This window comes from Lepeophtheirus salmonis, chromosome 4 (assembly GCF_016086655.4).
Source record: "Lepeophtheirus salmonis chromosome 4, UVic_Lsal_1.4, whole genome shotgun sequence".
Classification (NCBI taxonomy): Eukaryota; Metazoa; Arthropoda; class Copepoda; order Siphonostomatoida; family Caligidae; genus Lepeophtheirus; species Lepeophtheirus salmonis.
The window spans coordinates 30,765,452-30,788,432 of record NC_052134.2 but is presented as its reverse complement, the minus strand read 5'-3'; the positions used below and the strand labels follow the sequence as shown (position 1 = coordinate 30,788,432).

Here is a 22,981-nt window from a genome sequence, read left to right as displayed (position 1 = left end):
ATTTTATCCTCATACAATTAACAAAATAGTGTATTTTGATTGATCAAATAATGACTTCATGAAAAATAAATTTAAATGTACATATATTTATTAAATAAAATTAGCTTCTTACCAGATGAGTGGGGGGCTTATAATATTGTTTTTCACAATAATTTTTGCAGTCAGTTACTGTTTTAAAGTTATTTTGATTTCCTCCACACCCGGTATAAGAAAATTTGAGACACTTTCCAGAATAGCTATCGTAGTGATATCTCCACAACAAATTATAACAATGTCCTGCTTCTTTAGGAAGGCCACAAACCTATCATAAAGTACTGAAATGGTTTTAATGTTACAATATAATAAAGTCATTAAGTTACATTAATCACGTTTCTCGAGGGCGGTAAAGACTGTGAATGCACCTAAAATAAAATACAATAATAGAATGATAAAATAGCCCGTGAAAAAAAGAGTACATTTGTTTAATAATCAATGTTACAATGAAGTTTTTTTCCACTCTATAGTTAAAAAAAATAATTTATTTTTATTTTATGATTTGTAAGCATAATTTTTAATAACAAATCCTAATTTATCATTCAAATGATGATTTCAATTTTTATTTGAGGTTTTGTCAAGAAAAAAGTCATGTTCGATTCTTTACACAACTATAAATTAAATTATTAGAAAAATTTGTCCTTAGATTTAGATGGGGTGTTTGTGATTTTTTTACATCGATAAAAATGAAATGACCTTTATGACCCCAATTCTTTGCTTCTGTAGCTTAAATGACAATTTTTTATATACATACTTTCAATCAGATATGATAACTTTAATAAAGATATGAAAATATTTGTCTAGTCGTAAATCTGAAATGAGCTATAAAATACGAATATATTGAAGGTGCCTTTTTTATTATAAAGTTGTATGCCCTCACTTTAAGACAAACACTAATCTATAAATTTGTGATCAAAAATAAGCAATTAATTGGACTTTCAATGAAAAAGGTCTTTTATGTATCCTTTTTTGTACTGACAAGGTAATTTCTCCGATTCGGAAAATTATACAAGAATAATTAAAATATTTTTTGAATCTGAAAATTTGTACCAAAAAATTAAATTCCATCCTTTTTTCATTTATGTAGTTCTTTCAATGCGAAAAATAAAAAAAGGATACAAGTGTTATAATTTTTTTTCTTCCAAAAACGACTATTTAGGCTATAAAAGCACACATTTAGAGTTGAAAAGTTACTTCCATGCATCTCGCTGTAAAATATATGAAAAACACAATATCTCAAAAAGAGGGAAAAAAATTATTATTAAAATTTGATTAAATTGTGCATTGGTATTTACAGAATATGTTTAGAACGCGAAGAAAAATGGTTAAAAGGAAATCAAAAGATGGATTTTGTTCAAACACATGATAACGTCATCATGATTTGTAATTTTACTATAGATGTAAGTGAATTGAAATAAATTTAATTCTACCTAATTTGATACACCTTCTGAGATAATCAAAGTGTTAATTAATAGATAATGATTAGTCTGAGTTGAAGGATTTAGCAAAATATTAAGTATAATGAACACAAGAGAACCGTTTTTTGTTACATAGTTGGAAAAATCCCCATGATAATACCTTTCATGTCTGGATATGAAGTTAGATTAACATAGAATTAAGTACATAGTGATCAATTTTTGCACATAGATACATAATTGAGGTACATTTTGATTTGAAGTTAAACATTAATTAAACCTAAAGTACAAGCAAGTTCTTACCAAAGGATTATGGGGCTTATAGTATTGTTTTTCACAATATCTTTTGCACTCAGGTAGGGTTTTGAAGTTATTTTGATTTCCCCCCACAGCCTGTATATGTAAATCGGAGGCACTTTCCAGAATAGCTGTCATAGTAATATCTCCACAACTTATCATAACAATGTCCAGTTTCTTTTGAAAGTCGACACACCTAACACAAATTTCAGAAATAGTCTTAATGTTATAATATAAGTAAATCATTTAATTACATCAATGACGTCTCTCAAAGGTGGTAAAGGTCTTGGTTTCACCTAAAATAAAATTCAATAACAACATTATAATATTGTTGGTGAAAAAGGAGCTCTTTTGTTTAATAACACTAAGTACAAATGGTTGAAAGGAAATAAAAATATCTTACCAAAGGAATATTGGGCTTATAGTATTGCTTTTGACAGTAACTTTTGCACTCAGGTAGTGTTTTAAAATTATTTCGATTTCCTCCACAGCCCGTATATGTAAATCGGAGGCACTTTCCAGAATAGCTATCATAGTAATATCTCCACAACAAATTATAACAATGTCCTGCTTCTTTTGAAAGACGACAAACCTAACGCAAATTACTGACATGGCTTTAATGTTACATTATAAAAAACTCATTAAATTACTTCATTCACGTCTTTAGAAGGTGGTAAAGGTGTTACTTTCTCCTATAAAAAATAAAGAAATATGACATAAGTTTTGATAAATGAACTTATTTTTTAACTTCATAATTTATCGTTCTCATTATGTTTTCAATTTTTATTTCAGGTTTGATGAACCAACTAATTTCTTTTGTTTTGGCTATTTAGGTGATAATGAATTGTAATATTCAAAAAATTCTTGCCCTTTTATTTATATGGTGCACTCTTATTTATTTTACCACAAAAACCATGAAATGATATTTATGACCCACATTGATATACTATTAATAAACCACGATAGTTTTAAAAAAATCTACAAAATTAGTTTTTTACGGAAACAAATCTGTAATTACTTTAAATATTTATATTTTAAAGGTGTTTTTTTATCATTTTAGGAAGTGGTATGCCTCACTTTACGACAAACTTTGAATTTTATCATTGTAATAGAAAAATTAGTTAGATTTCCAAAGAAAAGGTCATTTTTTATCGTTTTTGTCAATACTAAACTGTCTGTATTGAATATTTGGTGTGTTATAACTAAAGATATAATGATGCCCGACATTTTAAGTCTGCAAGAATTTAGTTGTTTAATCTATATGTACAAATACAAATTCTTGTACAACAAATTGTACAATTATGTCCTTGCACATTTCAAAGATATTAAAGTTCACTTCTGTAAACATCATTTTATACTCACGGGTACAGGAAAATAAGTCTGAAATTATAAGAAAAACCAGTTTTATATTTGCATTTTGAATTAAAGCCATATAATTTATTTAAAGTACATTTAATTAGCTTCTTACGTCATGTATATTGGGTTTGTAATATTGATTTTTACAATAACTTTTGCACTCTGAGATTGTTTTAAAATTATTTTGATTTCCTCCACAGCCTGTATATGTAAATCGGATGCACTTTCCGGAATAGCTGTCATAGTAATATCTCCACAACTTATCATAACAATGTCCAGTTTCTTTTGAAAGTCGACAAACCTATCATAAATTAATCATATAGTTTTAATGTCAGAGTATAACAACATCATTTAATTACATTAATCACGTCTCTTGAAGATGGTAGATGCTTCCGTTTCACCTAAAATGAAATAAAATTTTAGAAACATAACATCGGCAGAAAAAATGACCTTTTTTTTTTAACTCAATGCTATAATCCAAGTAGCAAAACTATGACCACAGGATCAATATTTTTACCGGTATGTTGACTACACATTTTTTTTCTGATTAGTATACAGGATTATTACTTTATTTGTTACTAATTATTCAATCTAAATTTACTTTCCTTTGAACTAAATTTACAAGAAAAAGTTGCGTAAGTCATGAGTAGAGAATGAAGTATGGGCCCCTTCAGCCTAGAAAAATATATTCAACTCATGCTCTGATTTTGTACAGTCTGCTTCTACAAATTTTAAGTTAATGACAGAAAAGGATAAAGTGACGTTATCATGATTTTATAAAACGCAATATCTTGCGTGAGATGAAATATACTAATAAAACAAATAACATTTTGTTTCACAATTTTTTTTTATAGTTTGTGTTTAACCTAAAGGAGTGTACGAAGTACAATTTTTTCTTCAATGGTACATAACTATTTTATACGGAAATTTGAAAACATTTTGAACGTATAAAGAATACTCTTTGACAAAATAAATAGATGGTTCTTACCAGAGGAATATTGACTGTATAATGTCTATTTTTACAGTGATTCTTGCACATATATAGTGTTTTAAAGTTATTTTGATTTCCTCCACAGCCAGTATAGATGAATTTGAGGCATTTTCCAGAATAGCTGTCGAAATAATATCTCCTCAACTTATTGTAGCAATTTCCAGCTTTTTTCGGTAGATGGCAAACCTAATAACGAACTTTTGATAATTAATTGGATCAATATAAGAACACCATTTTTTTTACATCAATCACGTTCCTGGAAGGTGTAAAAGTCTTGGATCCCTCCTGTAATGAAATACAATATTTTCAAAAATTTCTAATGTAATTGTTTTATTAGGGGGGATGGGTATTAAGATAGTCATTTTCAATTGCCTATAGAGGAATAAAATGCCCTTCGAAGACTAAAACTTTATAAACATAGCTTTTTCATAAATAAAAAAAACACCATATCGAATGAACAGGTTTGCCTAAAAATTATACATCATATTACAAACTAAAATAAAAATTTGTAAGGAGTTAACTTTTTCCGTGACCTTTGACCTTTCATATTATCTTAAAACTGCACTTAATTAATTTAAAATGTTATATACAATTGTTTTAAACATAAAATGTTTGAAAGATCACGATGGGTTTATGGGCGAATAAGAAATTTTTGGTATAGGATAGAGTGGGGGATGGTGGCCGTTTTGTTTTCTCTGCCAAAATACAACCAAGAAATTTAGCCAATGGAAGAGTTGCCCTAAAACTATTTTGTTCATTTTCACAAAATAACCCCCCCCCCTATTGTTATGTATGTTACGTTAGATCTGTTAAAAAAAAATTTATTTTTTATTTTCCCCATATTTTTGTGTGTCAAATAGTGTTCTGACGATAACACAAAAATTTTGGTTCTGAAACCCAAATAAGAATTGGCATTTCGATACTTTTTCAACAAAAATATCTTAAATTAATAGTACATTTAAGAGATTTTTTCCCCGTATATTGTAATATTTTAAAATATAAGATGCATACAAATCTTGATAAACAAGTGAATCTATAAATATTATTAAATTATATTGTTAAAATTGTTTTAATATTCTATATAGGGGAGACGGTGTCAGTTGCAAACTTTTTGTTTTTGGATCAATTACTCGGAGCTGGTTTGACTATACGACTCGCCAAATTTTAATAAAAATACCGATCTACGTATATTACAGATGTACCCTTAACAAGCGTCGGTTATTTTACGTGGTGTTGAATTATTAAATAAGAATACGTTTTTAAAGATTATTAAGATATAATCAGATGAATACTATAGATCAGTGATCTATCACATAGAAAACCAGCTTTAAAAAGTTATTATATACATTTGTGGACGAAAAATTCCAAAGCCCATTGCTATTCACAGAAAATTATTTTATTTCCCAAAAAAATTTCAAAAATTAAATTTTTGCTAATTCGTAAAATTTCAGTCATGAACTTATTTTAAGATAAGAAATCTAAAAAAAAAAAAAGAATCCTTTCTTCGGTGTACAATTTTTTCATCTTAACCCAAAAATTTATAGTATAATTCAAAAATTCCTGTATTTTTATCTTATTTTTCTAAAGGCCCTGCAACCCAATGAAAAAAAATGAATGCACTTATTATTTATAGAAGAAAAATGGATTTGTAAAAGCCTCCATAGCATTGGAGGCAACATTGATATGAGTGGGGAACATGAAACAGCAGATATGTCTAGTTTTTTTTTCTGGGGGGACTTGACTTAAAGATAATGTAATCTACATTGTTACTATGGAACAATTGCTACCTATTACGTTCGAAAATGCTATAAAATTTGAATGAAACCCAAAAATGTAAATAAAAGCCAAAATGAAAGTAAATATTATTTACATAATTTGAACATCTCTAATAATTATATAAAGTAATAGTCAAAACAGTCAAACAGAGCATTAAAAAATATTAAATGTATCTTTAATGAGTGTGTTTTGTATTTAAATGAAATTATATCAACTGATATAAAAAGATATCCGTTACCAGAAAAATAATGAAAACTGATATTATTATTACGAAAAAAATACCATATAAAACTACTTTTACCTCTCATAAACAGTTTTTATCCAATATCTCAAAGAAATGTTGACACATATTATTAATCTCTTCTCACAATTTTTTTTATTATATTATACAATTTTGATGTAAATTTTATGACTGTAGCTTCTTGATATAAAAAAAAAGAAGCTATGTTGCACCTGTTACCGTTTATCCCCTACTGAAAAATTGATTGATATCAAAGGTATAGTTATTTTAAAACAAACCATATAATTTTTTAATTTGATAAAAAAGATTTGGATATTTAAATAAATCAAATATACTTACTCCTTTAGTATAACTATGGCCATAAGCCTAAAAATATAAGTAAAATGTTAATTTATATTTTAATAATGTGAGTGCTATGATAATTACGTAATAATTGTGTCCTTGTATTGTCGGCTTTGTCTGTTGTAAAAGTAGAATTTTAACATTTTAATTGAAACATTAATTGTTTTAAATTGAACTTTCAATAGGTTAAATTTGGTAGCAGATGTAGCAAAAAAAGTATAAACGTTAAAAGCCCTCTCATAAAAAAGTTGAGAGACTAAATATTTTACTTTATCAATAATGTACAAAGTCTAGTTTGGGAATATGAAACTGATACTCTAAAGCTGAAAAGGGATATTAGAGTATAACTGAATTGGTCAATTTGGAAACGCACTACAAGGTTTTATGTTTGGTGCCTTCCTTAGTTTTAATTTGGTTAAACAAAAGAAGAGTGGGACGCTGTTACAAGCCCGACAAAGTCTGAATATGGTAACCTTGAAAATTTCGAAAATGTTTAAATTATGAGCCTAATTATGAAAAATATGCATTTTCAGCGTTGCCACGAGAACTACTGAAGAGCCTCATTTAAAGAATAAATATTCAATATCGGAAATAAATTGAAAAGTTACAAATAGTTAAATAATTAAGTTGGCAGTATACACTTGTTTCTGCCACACCTTCTATACATATATACTTTACTAACATGGATGAATCTTTGACGAATAGGTACCTAGAAAATATATAGTAACTCTTAAAATTGTTTTTGTAGAAATAAAGGTAGAGTTATAGCTAGAGATGTGAAAATAGTTGGAAAATGTATATGACTGTAAAAATCACTACGCCTGAGATAATGTCATAAAGATGTAATAGTTCTTAGAGCAGTATATTGGATTACATAAATCACTATTATGTTCATTGTCTGCTGAAAAATAGTTGTAAATTCTAAGCAAAAAAAACAAAGAAAATATGTTAACCTTGACAATTTTGAGAATGTTTGAGATAATATATTATTAGCTGTCATGATGTTGTATTAGATAAGTTATAAGCAGCATTGTGAGGAATCAAATAAACACAAATTTTACTCTGTATCTAAAAAGGAGATTGACTGGAATTACTCCAATATCAATCTTCCATTCTATTTTAACTAAAATAAAGACAGCAGATCATCAGTGTTACTCTCTGTTGTTCATAAGCACATGTATATGTAGTTGTTTTATATTCAGATATCTCAACTATTAAAAAATAATAATAACAGCTTTGGGGAAAAAAAAACATTTTTGAGATTGTTAAAAATGCTTAAAATTTACAACTTTAGACATATCTCCACACAAATATTACTGCTGTGTTCTCTGGTGTCTGATAAGATTTTAATTTTAAAAATAAATTCCGAAAAATGGTAAATAACTACACACATGTTTTTTTAGAAGACTACCATCATACACTTTAAATTAAGCCTCGCCGGGATTCCATCATTTTTTACATCTCTAACTATTAAAAATATAAATAAACAGAATGATTACGTGTAGTTTAACTTGGTGCAATCTTGGTTTTCTCTGTAATTGAAGTTTCAAATCAGAAATAATGGACCTAATGAATTTTTCTTAGTATAACTCACGAGAACAAGTTTTGGCTTCGGGTGTAACTAAAAAAAATTGAAAATAACTGTTAATATTTGTTGTATGGATTAAGAAACTGTTTATATAGTTACATGAGGATGATATCCTGGCAGCCTTGGATGTATCTATCATGAAATAGAAAAAAAATTATATTATATTATACGAGTATTTCAAACAAATTATTTAAGTTGAAATTTTTTAACAAACATTCTACCTATCATTCAGTTTAAAAAATTTCTCAGCATTTTTTTCAAATTGTGTTTCACCATCACTGTAGGCAGTGGTAAATATACCCAATTCTGAACTGTGACTCATTTTCAAATCTACCCCCCTTTGAGTAATTTTTTACATGTCTATTAATTTTTTTTTAAATTTCAGTTAATAGATTACACTATTAAATCCCGTTTATTCTTATAATTATACAATTTTTCTTGATGGTTAATTTAACTTTTTACTCCTAAGATTAATCTAGTTTTTGGAACAAAGTAATTATAATAATTGTATTACCTGTTTATGTTAGATTTAAGAAAAGAAAAATTGTTGGTTAGTAAATTCAGTAAATAAATCGAACTTTAAAAGAAAATTAATTTAACTACAAATTATTTCGTTTACTTATTTCAATATATACCAGAATTTCATAATTTTTACTAGAAAATGCTTAGGCTGTCAATTTTTTAAACTAGGAATGTTCTCATCATGATGTTTCATCATCTTGCAGGTTTAATGGAATTTTTCTCATACCTACAGAATTCTCCTCAAACTAACAGGCACATTTTGCCACTTGGCTCATAACTTTGGGGAGGATTAATTAGTATGAGGACTAATATTGTGCAGGTTACTAACGTACATATACTTTATATAATAAAAATAAGCTAGCCGAGGTTTTGAAATTTTTCACATCTGAAATTAAATCATAAACGCCAGAAATGTAATTGAATACAATTTTTTTTTCTAGTTTGAATAAATTAACTCAATCATAAATTTTTACAAACTATGAATAGATTTTATCAAAAAATTGTGCATTACGGATATATTCTACTCAAAGGTATAGGTAAGAGAATTGAGACACACTAGTTGGGCGAACTTAATACATCTATATGATAAAGAAAAGCTTGTCTTTTTGTTTGTCTGTGGATGGTTCATATTCCTAATTGAGTTTTCACTTAATATTCTTGAACTGCGTGGCTAGCTATATAATAATCATATAAATATTTAGTAACGAGGGCGTGTATTTCAAGCTCAGCGCGTGACAAGAAAAAGGGAATATATAACCATATGAGTATAACACAGTTTCTCTGTTCATCGACGACTAATTACTCTAAGTAATTCCCGGGTACTCCCGCTAGTATATTATGAACCGGGAAAAAGAAACATATTTTACTTTTCCAATAGAGGAGATCACATCACAAATATAGAATTTCTGTAATTTCAAAACAGGATTTCTTAAAAATAAATATTTTTAATTTTTTTTCCCATTTATATCGATAAACACTATCATTTATATGATTATTTATCTATAATAAGTACTTTCTCAATGTACTCCGTTACCTGTTTCAACTTGTCTTAGTAACGGAGTCACTCGATTTAAAAAATATAGAAAGCTCAAAACAAACATTACAAATAAATTATCAACAACTTTTACATTAAATTGGCGATAAAAGTTAAATATAGGTTCAAACTTTGTAGAAAAAATGGCCGTCACAATAGATTTTTTATTTCAACTAGAACTAAGTTATGTTAACTTACCTGAGGATGAGTAGGTTTGAACTGAAATATGAAGAATAGTTAGATTATGGAGGTATTTTAGTCAGATATATGAAAACTTACGTGCCAAATTCTTGGCTTTGGTTGAATCTAAATAAAGAAATTGGAACTTTTAAATAATAATTTAATTGTGGTTAATTTAAGAATTAAATGTTGTGAATCGGTTAAGTTTATTTTGTGAGATATTTTATTTGAAGTCAAATAATATATACTTTTGATATAATTAAAATTTTGTTTCAATAATATCAACAAACGTTACTATTTTCTATAATTAAAATTGGAGGGCGCATACGGCAAATATATTTTTGTGGCCTGTCAAAAAGCTTTAGTGAATCATTATTAATTTATTTATATTAGGTTACTTTATTTAACAATTTTGTATATAAATAAATAAAACACAAAACAATCTTCATTATCCCTCTCAAAACTTTCCTTCTACAAAAAGAAAAAAAAAAGATACGAAAATATATCAAACTTCCAGGGCTGCAACTATTCTTGATTAAGAAGTAGAAAATTATTTATAGCTTAAAAAAAGCTTATTCTAATTCACCACTCAAAAAATCTGTACAACAGAAATTTGACAGCTGACAAAAAGCATAGAGATCAGGCTTTTCTTTGGTCTTTTTTCTTCAGTCCTTTGATACGTGTTACCTTTATTGTATTATGTGCAAAAAATGGGACAAAAGGCCTATTATCAGTTATTAATTTTCCAATTCTTCCAAACTATGGAATTATAATTTAGTGATAGATAGGAATTTGTTACACCTAAAAATGAGCTGATTCTAGTTGAACCAATCAACGTACGGTACATTGATTAGAATAAATCAAATAATTAGAATAATCGATAGCTTGCAACAAAATTCTCTGTAATTTATGTGCAAGGGAAGTAACACCGTGATCGGACCGATTAGAAAAAAAGACTAAAATGGGGTAAGGATAAAATAGGAATTAAGGATGCAGTACTAAAACCGATTCAGCAATATTAGGGTTCCGACTATTTTTTAACTTGCTTTAAATTTAAAAAAGTAATGTATTTGTTAGTACGAGCAAAATATTAATGCTCTGATTTATTATTTCCTCTATATTTTCATCAATTATGAGCATCTTGTTCTATTGTTCTTTTTAATTGACTCAAATCAACCTCAAAATACTTAAGAGAGAGCGGGGCGGGGCGGGGGGGGTCGGATTGTGGGAGAAAAAGAACATGGCTTTTAAGAACGCTTTAAATGAATGGAACTAACCTCATTGATTGGACTGTTAAGTCTTTGATAATATATAAGTATTATTTGCCTGGTTTGATCAAGATGTATTTTCTTAATATTTCAGTCAAGGAGACATTGGACAGTGATTGTAGTTCTTTTGTTCGATGTCTCCCAATCACTCATCTGGTGTTGCAATGTCCGCAAAAGTTGCAATTTGTAAAATAAAATTGTACTATTTGAAATTTTTTTGTCTTAAAATCCATCAATTAATGACTAAAATGGGTAATTCTAATTACCAAATATTTATAGATACAATCATTTAATTTTTATCTATTAAAATAACATGGTTATTTTATAGTTATGAGTACCATAACTATGGATATTTTAACATTATAATGTGCTACTGAATACTTTTATGAAAGTCATTTTCATTAAAATAATCACGAAATAGACTACTAGTTTGTTGATTATCCATGGAATACTAAATTATTGCATTATCCTCATTCCAAGTACTGTATTTTTTTTATTAAAAATACTTCATCACATTTTTTGGTTGCATCTCCTACAATTTGCTTATACAAGTTACAGCTTGTACAAAATCACATCTTGCCTAATACATATTACTAATTTTAAAACGGCAATTAAAAAAACCATTCAAATTGAATTGCGTATTTACTGTTATTCCATCTATTAAAGATTACGATCATGTCAACTATATGCAACCTTAAAAAACACTGTGCGAAGCCTTACATAAACTTGATTGATTTCTACAATTGTTTGTGGTGCTTTCTAAAGGGATATTAAAAAAACGGAGCAAAATATTGAAATATAGAGATATTGAAGGAATACATTAGAGTATGCAAAGGTAAAAGACTCTTTATTAAATAGAAAGGGTTGGGAAATCTATATAAATCATCCGATACCACCACGCTCTCCCTGATATTGTAAGAATTTTATGATGCTTATACTATTACATGAAGCTTGTGTAGAAACGGCCTTCGATGAATCTAAAAAAAGGTAATTAAATAATGTTAAAATAAAACATGAATTCGACGACTCAAATATTTTCGTAATATTTACGTTCGGATAGAGTGGAAAATGAATTATTGGTCCCTGAAATATAAAAAATAATTATTTGCTAATTTAGAAATAAAATAAATTTAGTAATATGATTTTTTTTTCATTTTATAGCTATATGGATAATTCCACTAGACACTTTCACAAGTGAACGGATTCTACTAAATTAGAGATGTGATATTATTAATAGAAGTCTTACTAAAAAAAGAAAATTGTTTATCTAAATGACTCTGATTACTGAGGTCTAAAAGATGAAGAAAGTAGAACTTTTTGACTGGTGATATATTGCACAATAATGCAATCATAGGCAAGTATTTAAATGTTTTCAGTTAGTTAACTAAAACTTAAGAGTGTATTTAAATTTTTAAATATTTCTGGTATGAAAAAAACAAATAATAATAAGTTACCCATGACCTTTGTTTCACATCTTTAATTGTTCAATGTGAACACTGTTTAATTTTTTTAAACTTCGACTATCTGAAGATAATAAATTAATAAATCTATTTAAAAAATGGTCTTACTCTCTTAGTGGTTAAAAATGAACGTGATTATTACCAAATTAGTATTAATCCCGATTTCTCATTAACCAGATGGGATGGGGAAAATTTAGATGAGTTTGTGATTTTAAAATAAAATAAAAGTTAAATCCGCTTAGTTAATTAGTGTAGATAATTTTTCACCTTGCAATTGTTCCCCCGGGTATTTAATTAATTAATCCTACCTTATTGACATGTGCCAGGATTTTAGGAAACGGCTGACGATATAGAGAAATGACATTAAAATCACACCAAAATATTTTTTAATACTTACTCCATGGTGTATAGGTACTTGTATATATTTTGAACAAATTTTTTGACATAAGGATGGCTCCAAAAAGTTATTAGGACTTCCACCGCAGCCATGATACATAAAGGACTCACATCTATGTGTAATAGGATTGTAGAAACTTCTTCGTAGATTATTGTGACAGTGCCCTACTTCTTTTGGAAATAAGCAAGTCTAATATGGAAGGAAAATAAATTGTGATTATTTGATAGGAATTCAACACTATAATACCAAAAATAATTGTATGAGTTGGTTTTTTTAAAAGGTCCCTTGATATCCCATTACAAATATAACGGCTAGTATAAAGACTGACACTTTATTTGACATCATAACCAATCATAATCATTTTTTTTTCTATTTAAACTTTGTTTGTTTATTTTTTTCCCCCCTCAAATGGATTAGACTAGTGAAATAAAAGCAAATAGACTAAAAAAATAAGTCATGATGTTACACAAATATCGTATTCGATACAGCCTGAAAATCGACCAGGAGGTATCTTTGCAGTTTTTGATAGCAAGTATACTGACATGGGTCCATTAAGCCCGCCCATATCAAGATTTTTGCTTGTAATATAATAGAATAACTGGTCATATTACATTAAAATTACAATCCCTGTGTTAAATGAATTTATACACTATTGAAAAATAACAACAAATGGTCAGTCTCTTCACCAAATATGTTTCGCTCGATTTTTCGCTGTAAAGAATAGCAAAGGAAGAAGAAATTGTTTTAGACGCATGCAAAGCGATAATAAAGATTTTGCCAAGGTCATATTGACAAGAAATGACCATTACACATATCATTTCTTATTTATTTGCAAAATGAACTCTTCTATATTTAATTAAAAACTCATCGACTCGTTTTTATTTAACTATTTTTATATTTACTTTGAGTTCATTTAAAAAAACTGTTGTTGAATATTGTTATTTGAGATAAAAAGTGTATTTACTTACAATATGATGGGGGAATCGTTTAGGTATCTGAAAATAAGTAAAACAAACATGTAATTAATGGACAACAAACATACACATATTTATTGCAATTGATTTATATATCCTTTATGTCCCGTCAACACAAAATCAAATTAGAAATTTGTTTTTTTGAAATTGAGACTGGATTACATTTGTAATAATCGATGAATAATGATCATCAACTTATATCAACAAATTATTCATGTGGAGGCGCTGGAAATTGTATTTACTGTAAAATTACTGCCTAATATATATATTATTGACATTTTTAGGTGAACTATTTGCGTTGTATTTATATTTAAACAATAATTTAACCATCTGTTAGTTAACATCCATTTTTTACAACACAGTTATTGACCAGAGTAAAAAGAAACCCCAAAATAAAAAGAATTAAATTAAATGATAAAGAGTTCAATGTTAATTAGAATTACATATTTTAAATTTTGTATCATTTTTTTAACAATTCCATCCATTTTACACTGGTAAAGGTCAACTAAAGTGTAAAAGTACATGTGTCGATATTTTTTATTATTTTGATATTAAAAACGTTAAATTTTTATTATTAACACAAATTTTTTACAAAATATTCATAATTTTGAAGTAATTTTGGAGATTAAGTTATTAATCATTAATTTTTTATGATGTTTGTGTATTCCATAGAATAATTGCTAAAATATTATCATTTTGTAACTACTGTAGTATACATTAGTTTTTTTTTAGAAAAAAAAATAATTCGAAAAATCAAAAGGCAAGACAAAGGAACGCCTATTAAACAAAATAGTTAATTAAACTCTATAAACCTTGAACTAAACCTGGCTAAATAGCCAAATAAATCTTAAAAAAGGGATTATATAGATAAATAAAGAATGACATATAATCTGATTGAATGTTTCAGGAGCATATTGAAAATAATTGGCGATCAAATGTGGATTCAAAAGAATAACAAGCATTTTTATCAATTTTGGGTTGTATAATACCACAGTTTACTACCGTAGAGTTAAGACAGCCTAAATATTAGCTATAACATAGAATTTTCATTCTATTTATTATTATACAGTATTTGAACCCAATTATTTGGTCTTCATAATAAATATATTAACTTATAATTATACCTCTTAACCATGATATTTTGGTATTTTAAGTGCAATTAGGAGCACTTCCAAAAGATTACTATAACATATAAAGAATTCCTTTTTTTTTTCATAAAAAAAGAACGACATTTTAAATTTGAACACCTGGTAATATATGAAGGGTATTTTTATAGAAATTGACGATAATTATTTGTTGAAGAAAATATATATAATCCAGACTTAATTTTGTGAAAATCGTTATTACTTGCTTTCGTGTTGACTTTACGACTCTTTATAATCTACTGGCCAACAATGGTATTAACATTAAATTGGGTGTCGTTACTTACTTGATAAAAACGTGACAAACCCTGACCATGGCCCTAAAAAACAAATTATGTATATTTTGGTTTCAAACATCTATAAGTCCCTGTAACTACCGTGTATGTAGCTCTTGATCCTTCCAATATATTTCCCTAAAGATATAATTAAATGAATTTTAACCTCCTTGATATTCATAGTGGCCATATTTATTGTCACTTTTTAAAGTTTAAACTAAATAATTTTTTATTAAAATCTTCAAAAGACCTTGTTTCCACCAAATTGAAGAGACATCTTTTAAAATATATATCTATGTATCTTCCATTTGGAGCAAATATGTCCATCCAAAACAGACATATTACTAGAGGTAATTGATTTTATCGTAGCTCAACACCCAAATATAAATATTCCCGACATCATAAAAGTAAATATCTGGATGGTCTAGCTGATCAAAAAATGCAAGAATGCTGGGAAGAAGTATAAATAGGTTATCAATCATTCAAAAGGGACTTGTACACCTCGTATAGACCATTAAATAATATCCAACGATGCCCATAGGAAGAAATATCATTTTAGGGGATATTTATGGATCCTTAGACAAATGTTGACAAAAATTCTTATGAAGGAATGGGCCACATGGTTAACTTTTAAAAAATATATTGACATCAAGATCTGTACAAATAGTCAAAGATACAATTCGTGTAACAGAAGATATCTGATATTTTCTGCAGATTATATTGCTGGTAAAAAGTCGAAGTAAAGAAAAATTTATTGCTTCGAACAGAAAAAAGATTCCTCTTATTAGGGCGTTGCGGAACTATCCAATCAACTAGGTATACTTTGTATTTGTTGTATCTCATCTACATGTATACTCCAGCTGGTGATATATCTTTTGAAAGGTGATAACCTAGGATATTCAAAAATACCAACCGTTTCCTGAAATTCTCATTAATATGTGTTTAATTTAAACTTTAAACAAGCGACAATAAATGTGTTATTGAATTTAGTTTTGTAAAACTTACCCAGTCGATGTTATGAACATTTGTTACTGAATAACCAATGTACTGAAAAATAATATTAAATTATGTTATATGCAAAATGGATAATTTATTAATTATGTTTGTATTTCAAACTGTTGTATAATTTTTTAGGAAACAAAACTATTAATTGATGATTATGTATTGCCTAATGGTGACTAGTTCTAATCAAATAAAATAAGATATCGTTAATTTACAGATTTGTCTTTAAAATGGACAATCTATTAATAAAAACTATTTTTATATTCATAAATTAACCACCATGTTAATTCAGTTAAAATGCGAATTCATCAAGGCTATATAGTAGGGCTGTAGAATTTATTTGAATATTATATTCTACCTAAGTACACAACCTTCCTGAATTCACCCTTTTAAATGAATTAGCTAGGATAATTATTAAAAAGGAAGACAAAGTTGCCTACGGCACGTCATGAGTAGCACATTCGGGGGATAATAATTTAGTCCTCTACTGAACTTGTACAACCTGCATGTACAATTTCTAACTTAATAACTGAAAATGATAGAGTAAGTTTTTAAAGGGAAAAAATTTGCATTTGTCATGAAGGAAAATGATAAATGGATTAATTGACGTTTTCTGTGGTATTATAAAAATGAACTTTTACATTGAAAAAAAAGATATCAGTAACACAATGAATTTACTTAAACCATTAGGCGTGTTAAGGCATTTTGTTTAAGACTTTAGAACAAACAAAAGATACTCTAAGCCAAAAAAAGACATGATGGTTGTAATAATTTTGAAACAAAGACATATATTTATGTTAAAGATAGGCCTTTTGTAGAGCATTAGGATAATTCAATTATAATTTTTAAAACTCAATTCTTAACAATGATTTGAGTATACAAATGAACATATCTCAGTAAAAAATGTACTAGTGATATGTTTCTTACCTCACTCCTTAGAGTATTTGTACAACAAATAGTCAAATTTAAACAAATGAAATCAATGGTATATTAAGGAAGACGTTTTAATTTATACAAATAATTTATTTTTACTTACACTGTGTGTCTTTCTCCATTGACTGACCAATGAAGTCTAAAAAAATATAATCAATGGATTAGTAAATTATTTTTATTAGTAATATGGTGATCAGCGAAATAAATTCTTTTAAAACATACCCAATAATGATTTAGATAGCCATATGATTTTCTTTCCTATAAATAGAGGGTCACTATTGTGAAATTAATAGATCACTTAATGTACTTACAAATTTTAAACTATGAGATGAAACGATGCCATTCTGAAAATTTAAAAACAACACAAAAATTAGTCATTTAAATTATGTCAATCAAAGGACTATGTTCAAGATTTAATTACCTTAGCAACTGAAGAGTCGTCCAAAAATTTACTTGACTGAAATTAAAAAGTCATTAATATATAAATGTTGTACTTATTGGTAAATTATTATAAAATGAGTACTAGGAATGCTCCGATTAATCGGTAATCAGCCACCTTGCCCATTAATCCGTAATCAAAGAAAAGGAACTAATTCATTATAAAAATCATTAAAAATATTATTTAGTTTAATGGAGGATCCCCGTCGGAGTAGGATTTGTGTTTATTTCTTTGCTCTAACGCCTGATTGCAGCTGAACGCAGAAACGTCAAGCTTCTCTCCTCCGAAAAAAATTTAAAATTATAAGGATTATATCATTTAATTTAGGTTTCTTTTATCTTAAAAATCTGACAAAAGATATTTCATTCTTTACGAAATATTACCACCACTTATTTTTACTATGTATATTTATTCAGTACCAGAAAACTAATAAATAAGACAAGTCTTCAGAATTGCATTTTCCAAATGTAAAATTATGTGCCATATTAAATGCTACAGTGATTGACGTGGTAATCACGTATTTGTTATAAGTTTTTCCTTATTAAATCTAATTTTTGAGAAATTTTACTATTCTTATAAGTTTGAGGTAACTTTTGCCAATGAAAAAGAAAAAAAACCAATAATCCACATACAAACTATTTTATTCTTCACAAATATTTTAATCAATTTGTAATATTTGTGGTGTTTCAACATAAAAACAATCTTGAGCAAAAATCAAAAAAGGATAAAATCCTAATTTTACTATTTATATAAAACATACATACAGCCCAATATTTCAAAGACATACTTTAGTCAATTATACAATTTGTATTCCGATTTGTTCAATTAGTTAAGATATAATTTTTTTTAGCTATAGTATATAATCTTTATTTGTTTTTAGAAACTTATATTGGCCCAGATATGGTATTTCAAATAAAGTATTTATATTTCTTATTTTATATTATAATGAGAAACAATTTTAGCTTCCTTGAGTGCAACTTGCGTTACCTACAAATTGTTAAAAATAATATTTTTTTAAATAGAGAATAACTCGTGAAGAATATAAATGTAATCCGTACTCAATTTTCGTAAGATATCATTTTAAATTACTTTTATGTTGATGAAGCATATATTTGTTAATATTTAATATGCAATCATCAATTTTGAAAAAAAAAAATGCAGTTGAAAGGGTAAAAAACCATCATATTTTAAGAGTTTTAAGTGAATATAAATTCTCAAAAACAAGATTAAATGGGAAAAAACGAATTACAGATTTGTGATCAGTAACTCAAGTATCATTAGATTTTTTTTGTTGTTGTTGCCTTGTATAAAACATTAATTAATAATTGACACCTAATAAGTTATCGACCAAATCAAATAACGGTGCATCCATTGTACTAAATCTCTTTTAATTATGACTTACAGGCTCAATAAAATCAATGCTTTTCCCCTAAAAACAGAAAATATGTTATGTTATTTCTTTGTGAGATCACTATGAATAAAAAACAATCAGATTGAGAATAACATACTTCTGGTTTTGATGATAAAACATGACACGTTACACAACAATCCTTATAACTCTGGAAATTATTTGCATTGCCTCTACATCCAGAATATATGAATCCCTCACATGAATCTGTGTCCGGATTAAAATAGTATCTTTCAAAATATCCTTCACACGGTCCAGTTACTTTTGGAAGTAAACATGTCTAGAAAGGAAAACATTAAATGACGTTAATACAAGTTATTAGTGAGTGGGATTAACAGTTAGTTGGAAAGATGATTAGGTACGCAACACACGGTACAAATACAAAATACTCGTCAATAAAAATTTAAATTTTGACTGAGATTGCGTGTTTTTAATATTTTTTATCCCAAGTAACAAGGAAAACATTTTACAAAGCTAAATTTACTAGTTATTTAACCTGCAGAGTATTATAAAAAATCAGTATAGTATGCTACTTTTGGCCTTTTAGAAAAAAGCACGAAATATAATTCGTAGATGCATCTTTCCAAATTCTAATTTTTATTTTATAATTTCTGTATATTTCTCTGAATCGGAGAACATTTTTTGTATGTTCAAAAAAATGACAAAAGGACTTTTGAGAACCCATAAGTCTCTTTTTTTTATCACAATGACAAAAATTAAACTTGTCGTAGATTAAAAGTATAAAATTTCACAATAATTAAAGACCGCCTTTAAAAAAATTAATATTTTAAAGTTATTTAAGATTTGATACTTACAAAAATATTTTTGTTTATTTTTATGCTATGAAGGTTTAATGATTATATATATAAAATGTGGTTCTATGTAGTACACAAAAACATACATTTTGGGCTATAAAGATTATTATTATGTCTATTGGGGTAAAATAAATCAAGAATCCACCATCTTATTCTACGGGAAAATATTTGTTCACAAGTGTAATATATAAAGTTCTTAAAAAATATAAATGTTTTTTACATTAGCTGAATCTATTTTTTAATTTAATTAATATTTCAGAAAATAAAGGTATTGTAAAATCCATAATAACAATACAAGTATCTTACTTGTTCGAAAGATCCTTTGAAATCAAATTCGCGAGGACTACCAATCTAAGAAAGTAAAAAAAAATGTTATATTCGAAAAAATGTATTAAAAAACTATTTAATAATAATAGTTAAATATTTATAGTGTGACCTATTATATCTAAACTACTCGTATCTGTTCATAGCAAAAAAAAATAGAGTTTACGATTGTTAAAAATGCCTTAAACTTAGTTAAAATCACAGAAAGTATTTTTTGTAAACTCAAATAGACTTAAACTCGAATAATCAGACTCCAAATGTTACAATATAAATTAATATCATCGTAAAATAGAAATTATTTTGAAAAGAAGAAACATTATTTGGCTTAGATTTCTATAACTATACAGTATCAACATAAATGAATATAGTAGATGTTTTGTTGTGATTATTTTCGATATAACTTTTAAAATAATTTCCTACTATGCATTTTTTTTAATATCCACATAGTGTTGCACTTTCATTTTATCAATTTCATGAAAAGATATTATTATTTAACTGCTCCCTTTTCTTGACTTACTCATGACTCAAAAATTAAGAAAAAATGGGATTCAATTTAGCCTTTTAACATGGAATTGTCATATATGTGGCATTTTCTTAAATTACATCTAATTTTTGCATACTTAATTTTCTCTAAGTTTTTAAAATTTATGAGTAATCAATATTTATATTCTTGTCAATCTTGTTTCCATTTTCAAAGACTTTCTTCCATTTTTTCACATCTTCAGAATGACTTTAATTTTAGAAAATGATTGATGCAGATTTTTTCTTTCAAATTTAAAACACCATTTAATAATTCAAATACATATTAGTTCTAAAAAAAATGTATGACACTAAGTATAACTTATAGTTAAATTTTTTTGTTTTTCAACAGATGTGGCACCTAAGCATTTAAACTTTTGAAGGTCACTATTGTAACAATTCTGAAAATCAAGCATATAAATACTTGCCACAAAAATTTCACAAATACATAATTTATTTTTCTAAATTCTACTTTTTGACAGTAGTTTTAATTATCAATATTTTAAATGCGAATCTCCGAGTGGGTGTTGTTATGTCTTTGTTGGTGTGTCGAGGAATCACAGCCAAACAAACAAATGTATTTTCCTTACAATTTTCATGTAAGTTCGTAAGGCTCAAGAAATTCCTTTCAAACAACAATTTGTTTGGCTTTCAAGGCCATTATACTCTTAAAATAGTACTTTTGGAACTAATTTTTTGACTAACAAACAACTACTTCATATAAAACAAAAAATAAAGAATATAAACTTTAAAAAAATTATTTCTGTATATTTGTATTTATTTTTTAAAAGAAATTATAAGTTTTGAAAAGAAAAAGGAAGAAAAAAGAATTTGACGAAGGATTTTTGACAACGCTATAAAAGTTGAGCGAACGACAGTCTAATTTTAATATTTTTTCTTCTCTATACTTTATAAAGTCCTTTAAAAAAAGTGGTAAAGATACAACAAAAATAATTCTTAAAATTGTACAGTTTTTTATTGTTTTATATGAAGTTGTCATTTGTTAGTCAAAAAAATTGTTAATTAATTTTTGGTTCCCTCATAAATTTTGTAGAAAAATATATATATTTATATATTTTTGAAAAGTTCATAAAAATAATTAGAATCATAAAATGAGTATTTTAGTGATTTCTTGAGTGGTAATACGTATGCTTAGTGTAAAAGTAGACCGAAACATAATTTTGTAAAATTATCTTCCGATTTTAGAGTCAAAAGATATTGAACATAAAAAAAATATGAATTTTGAATAATAAATTCTACTGAATATAACCGATATTTTCATAATGATATTGTGTTTCTGTCTGCAAGTTGTAGACCTGTCTGAAACCATTATAAAGTTAACTAACTCAGTATAATTCAGGAAAAATAGAATAACAATGTTTTTTTTTTTTTTTTAAAGGGAAATTTCAGTCTACGATTTTTATTTGGATCCATAGTTTGAATTTCGCTCTATTTCTTGTTATGGTTTTTTTTTTAACTGGGCAAATACTGGAAATTGAACTTTTTACGTGGGTATAATTAAATATGTTAATACCATCAAGTTTTGTTACTATGTAAACCTATAGCCTGAATTATAAAGGATCCTTTAGAACTACCTAATCATGTACTACCTGATGCACCTAAGTTACTGATTATTAATAAAACCCTATAAAAGGGAGACCCAGGTCATTACCCTTTTATTTAAATAGTGAGAATTTTAACAAATTATATGAATACTTATGCGTAGGATCTGCCTCTAATTTATGATTTATAACACAAAGAACCATACTAATTACTTTTCAAACCCGTGAACATTAAATGCCTTAACTTACTGGTGGATATGAGCCCCACTGCCTATAGGCTGAGCTGTTTTGATCCTTAGATTCACACAAAGTTTTGCAATCAGACAAGCTATCAAATCGGTTTTCACTTCCTTTACATCCCCCATAGACAAACTCTTCACATTCATTAGTTTCATTATTGAAATAATACTTTGTTTCGTTCTGATTGCATTCACCAATATCTAAGGCTTCATTACATTTGGGCGATGAAGCTAGAAATAAATTAAAGTGTGTTATATCTGATTGTAAAGGACAAAGTAAAATATGTTTTCGGAAAAAAGGCTCCACATTTTAAATGTAAACGAAAAATTAATCAGCCCAAGACCCAGAAAAAAAATTTTACCACCGGTTTTAACGATATGTGGCGAGAAGCAAATCGTGAAGTTTAGTTTAGTTAATAATTTTAACTTCATTTCTTTTGATATTGTCAT

At 27.1% G+C, this 22,981-nt stretch overlaps 1 protein-coding gene across 1 annotated transcript in view; it reads right to left on the bottom strand.

The window, feature by feature from the left end:
- Positions 1-22,981, bottom strand: part of LOC121116675 (papilin) — a 63,006-nt gene extending 40,025 nt beyond the window's left edge. The window contains exons 1-17 of the mRNA XM_071888051.1: positions 22,894-22,981; positions 22,542-22,762; positions 20,194-20,238; positions 19,173-19,352; positions 19,067-19,093; positions 17,647-17,682; positions 17,537-17,569; positions 16,296-16,337; positions 9,874-9,900; positions 9,793-9,813; positions 3,461-3,502; positions 3,214-3,402; positions 2,396-2,437; positions 2,149-2,337; positions 1,752-1,964; positions 360-401; positions 113-301 (exon numbers count right to left, since the gene is read on the bottom strand). Coding sequence (XP_071744152.1) covers positions 113-301; positions 360-401; positions 1,752-1,964; positions 2,149-2,337; positions 2,396-2,437; positions 3,214-3,402; positions 3,461-3,502; positions 9,793-9,813; positions 9,874-9,900; positions 16,296-16,337; positions 17,537-17,569; positions 17,647-17,682; positions 19,067-19,093; positions 19,173-19,352; positions 20,194-20,238; positions 22,542-22,762; positions 22,894-22,981 — 1,626 coding nt within the window. The remainder of the gene's footprint in view (positions 1-112; positions 302-359; positions 402-1,751; positions 1,965-2,148; positions 2,338-2,395; positions 2,438-3,213; positions 3,403-3,460; positions 3,503-9,792; positions 9,814-9,873; positions 9,901-16,295; positions 16,338-17,536; positions 17,570-17,646; positions 17,683-19,066; positions 19,094-19,172; positions 19,353-20,193; positions 20,239-22,541; positions 22,763-22,893) is intronic.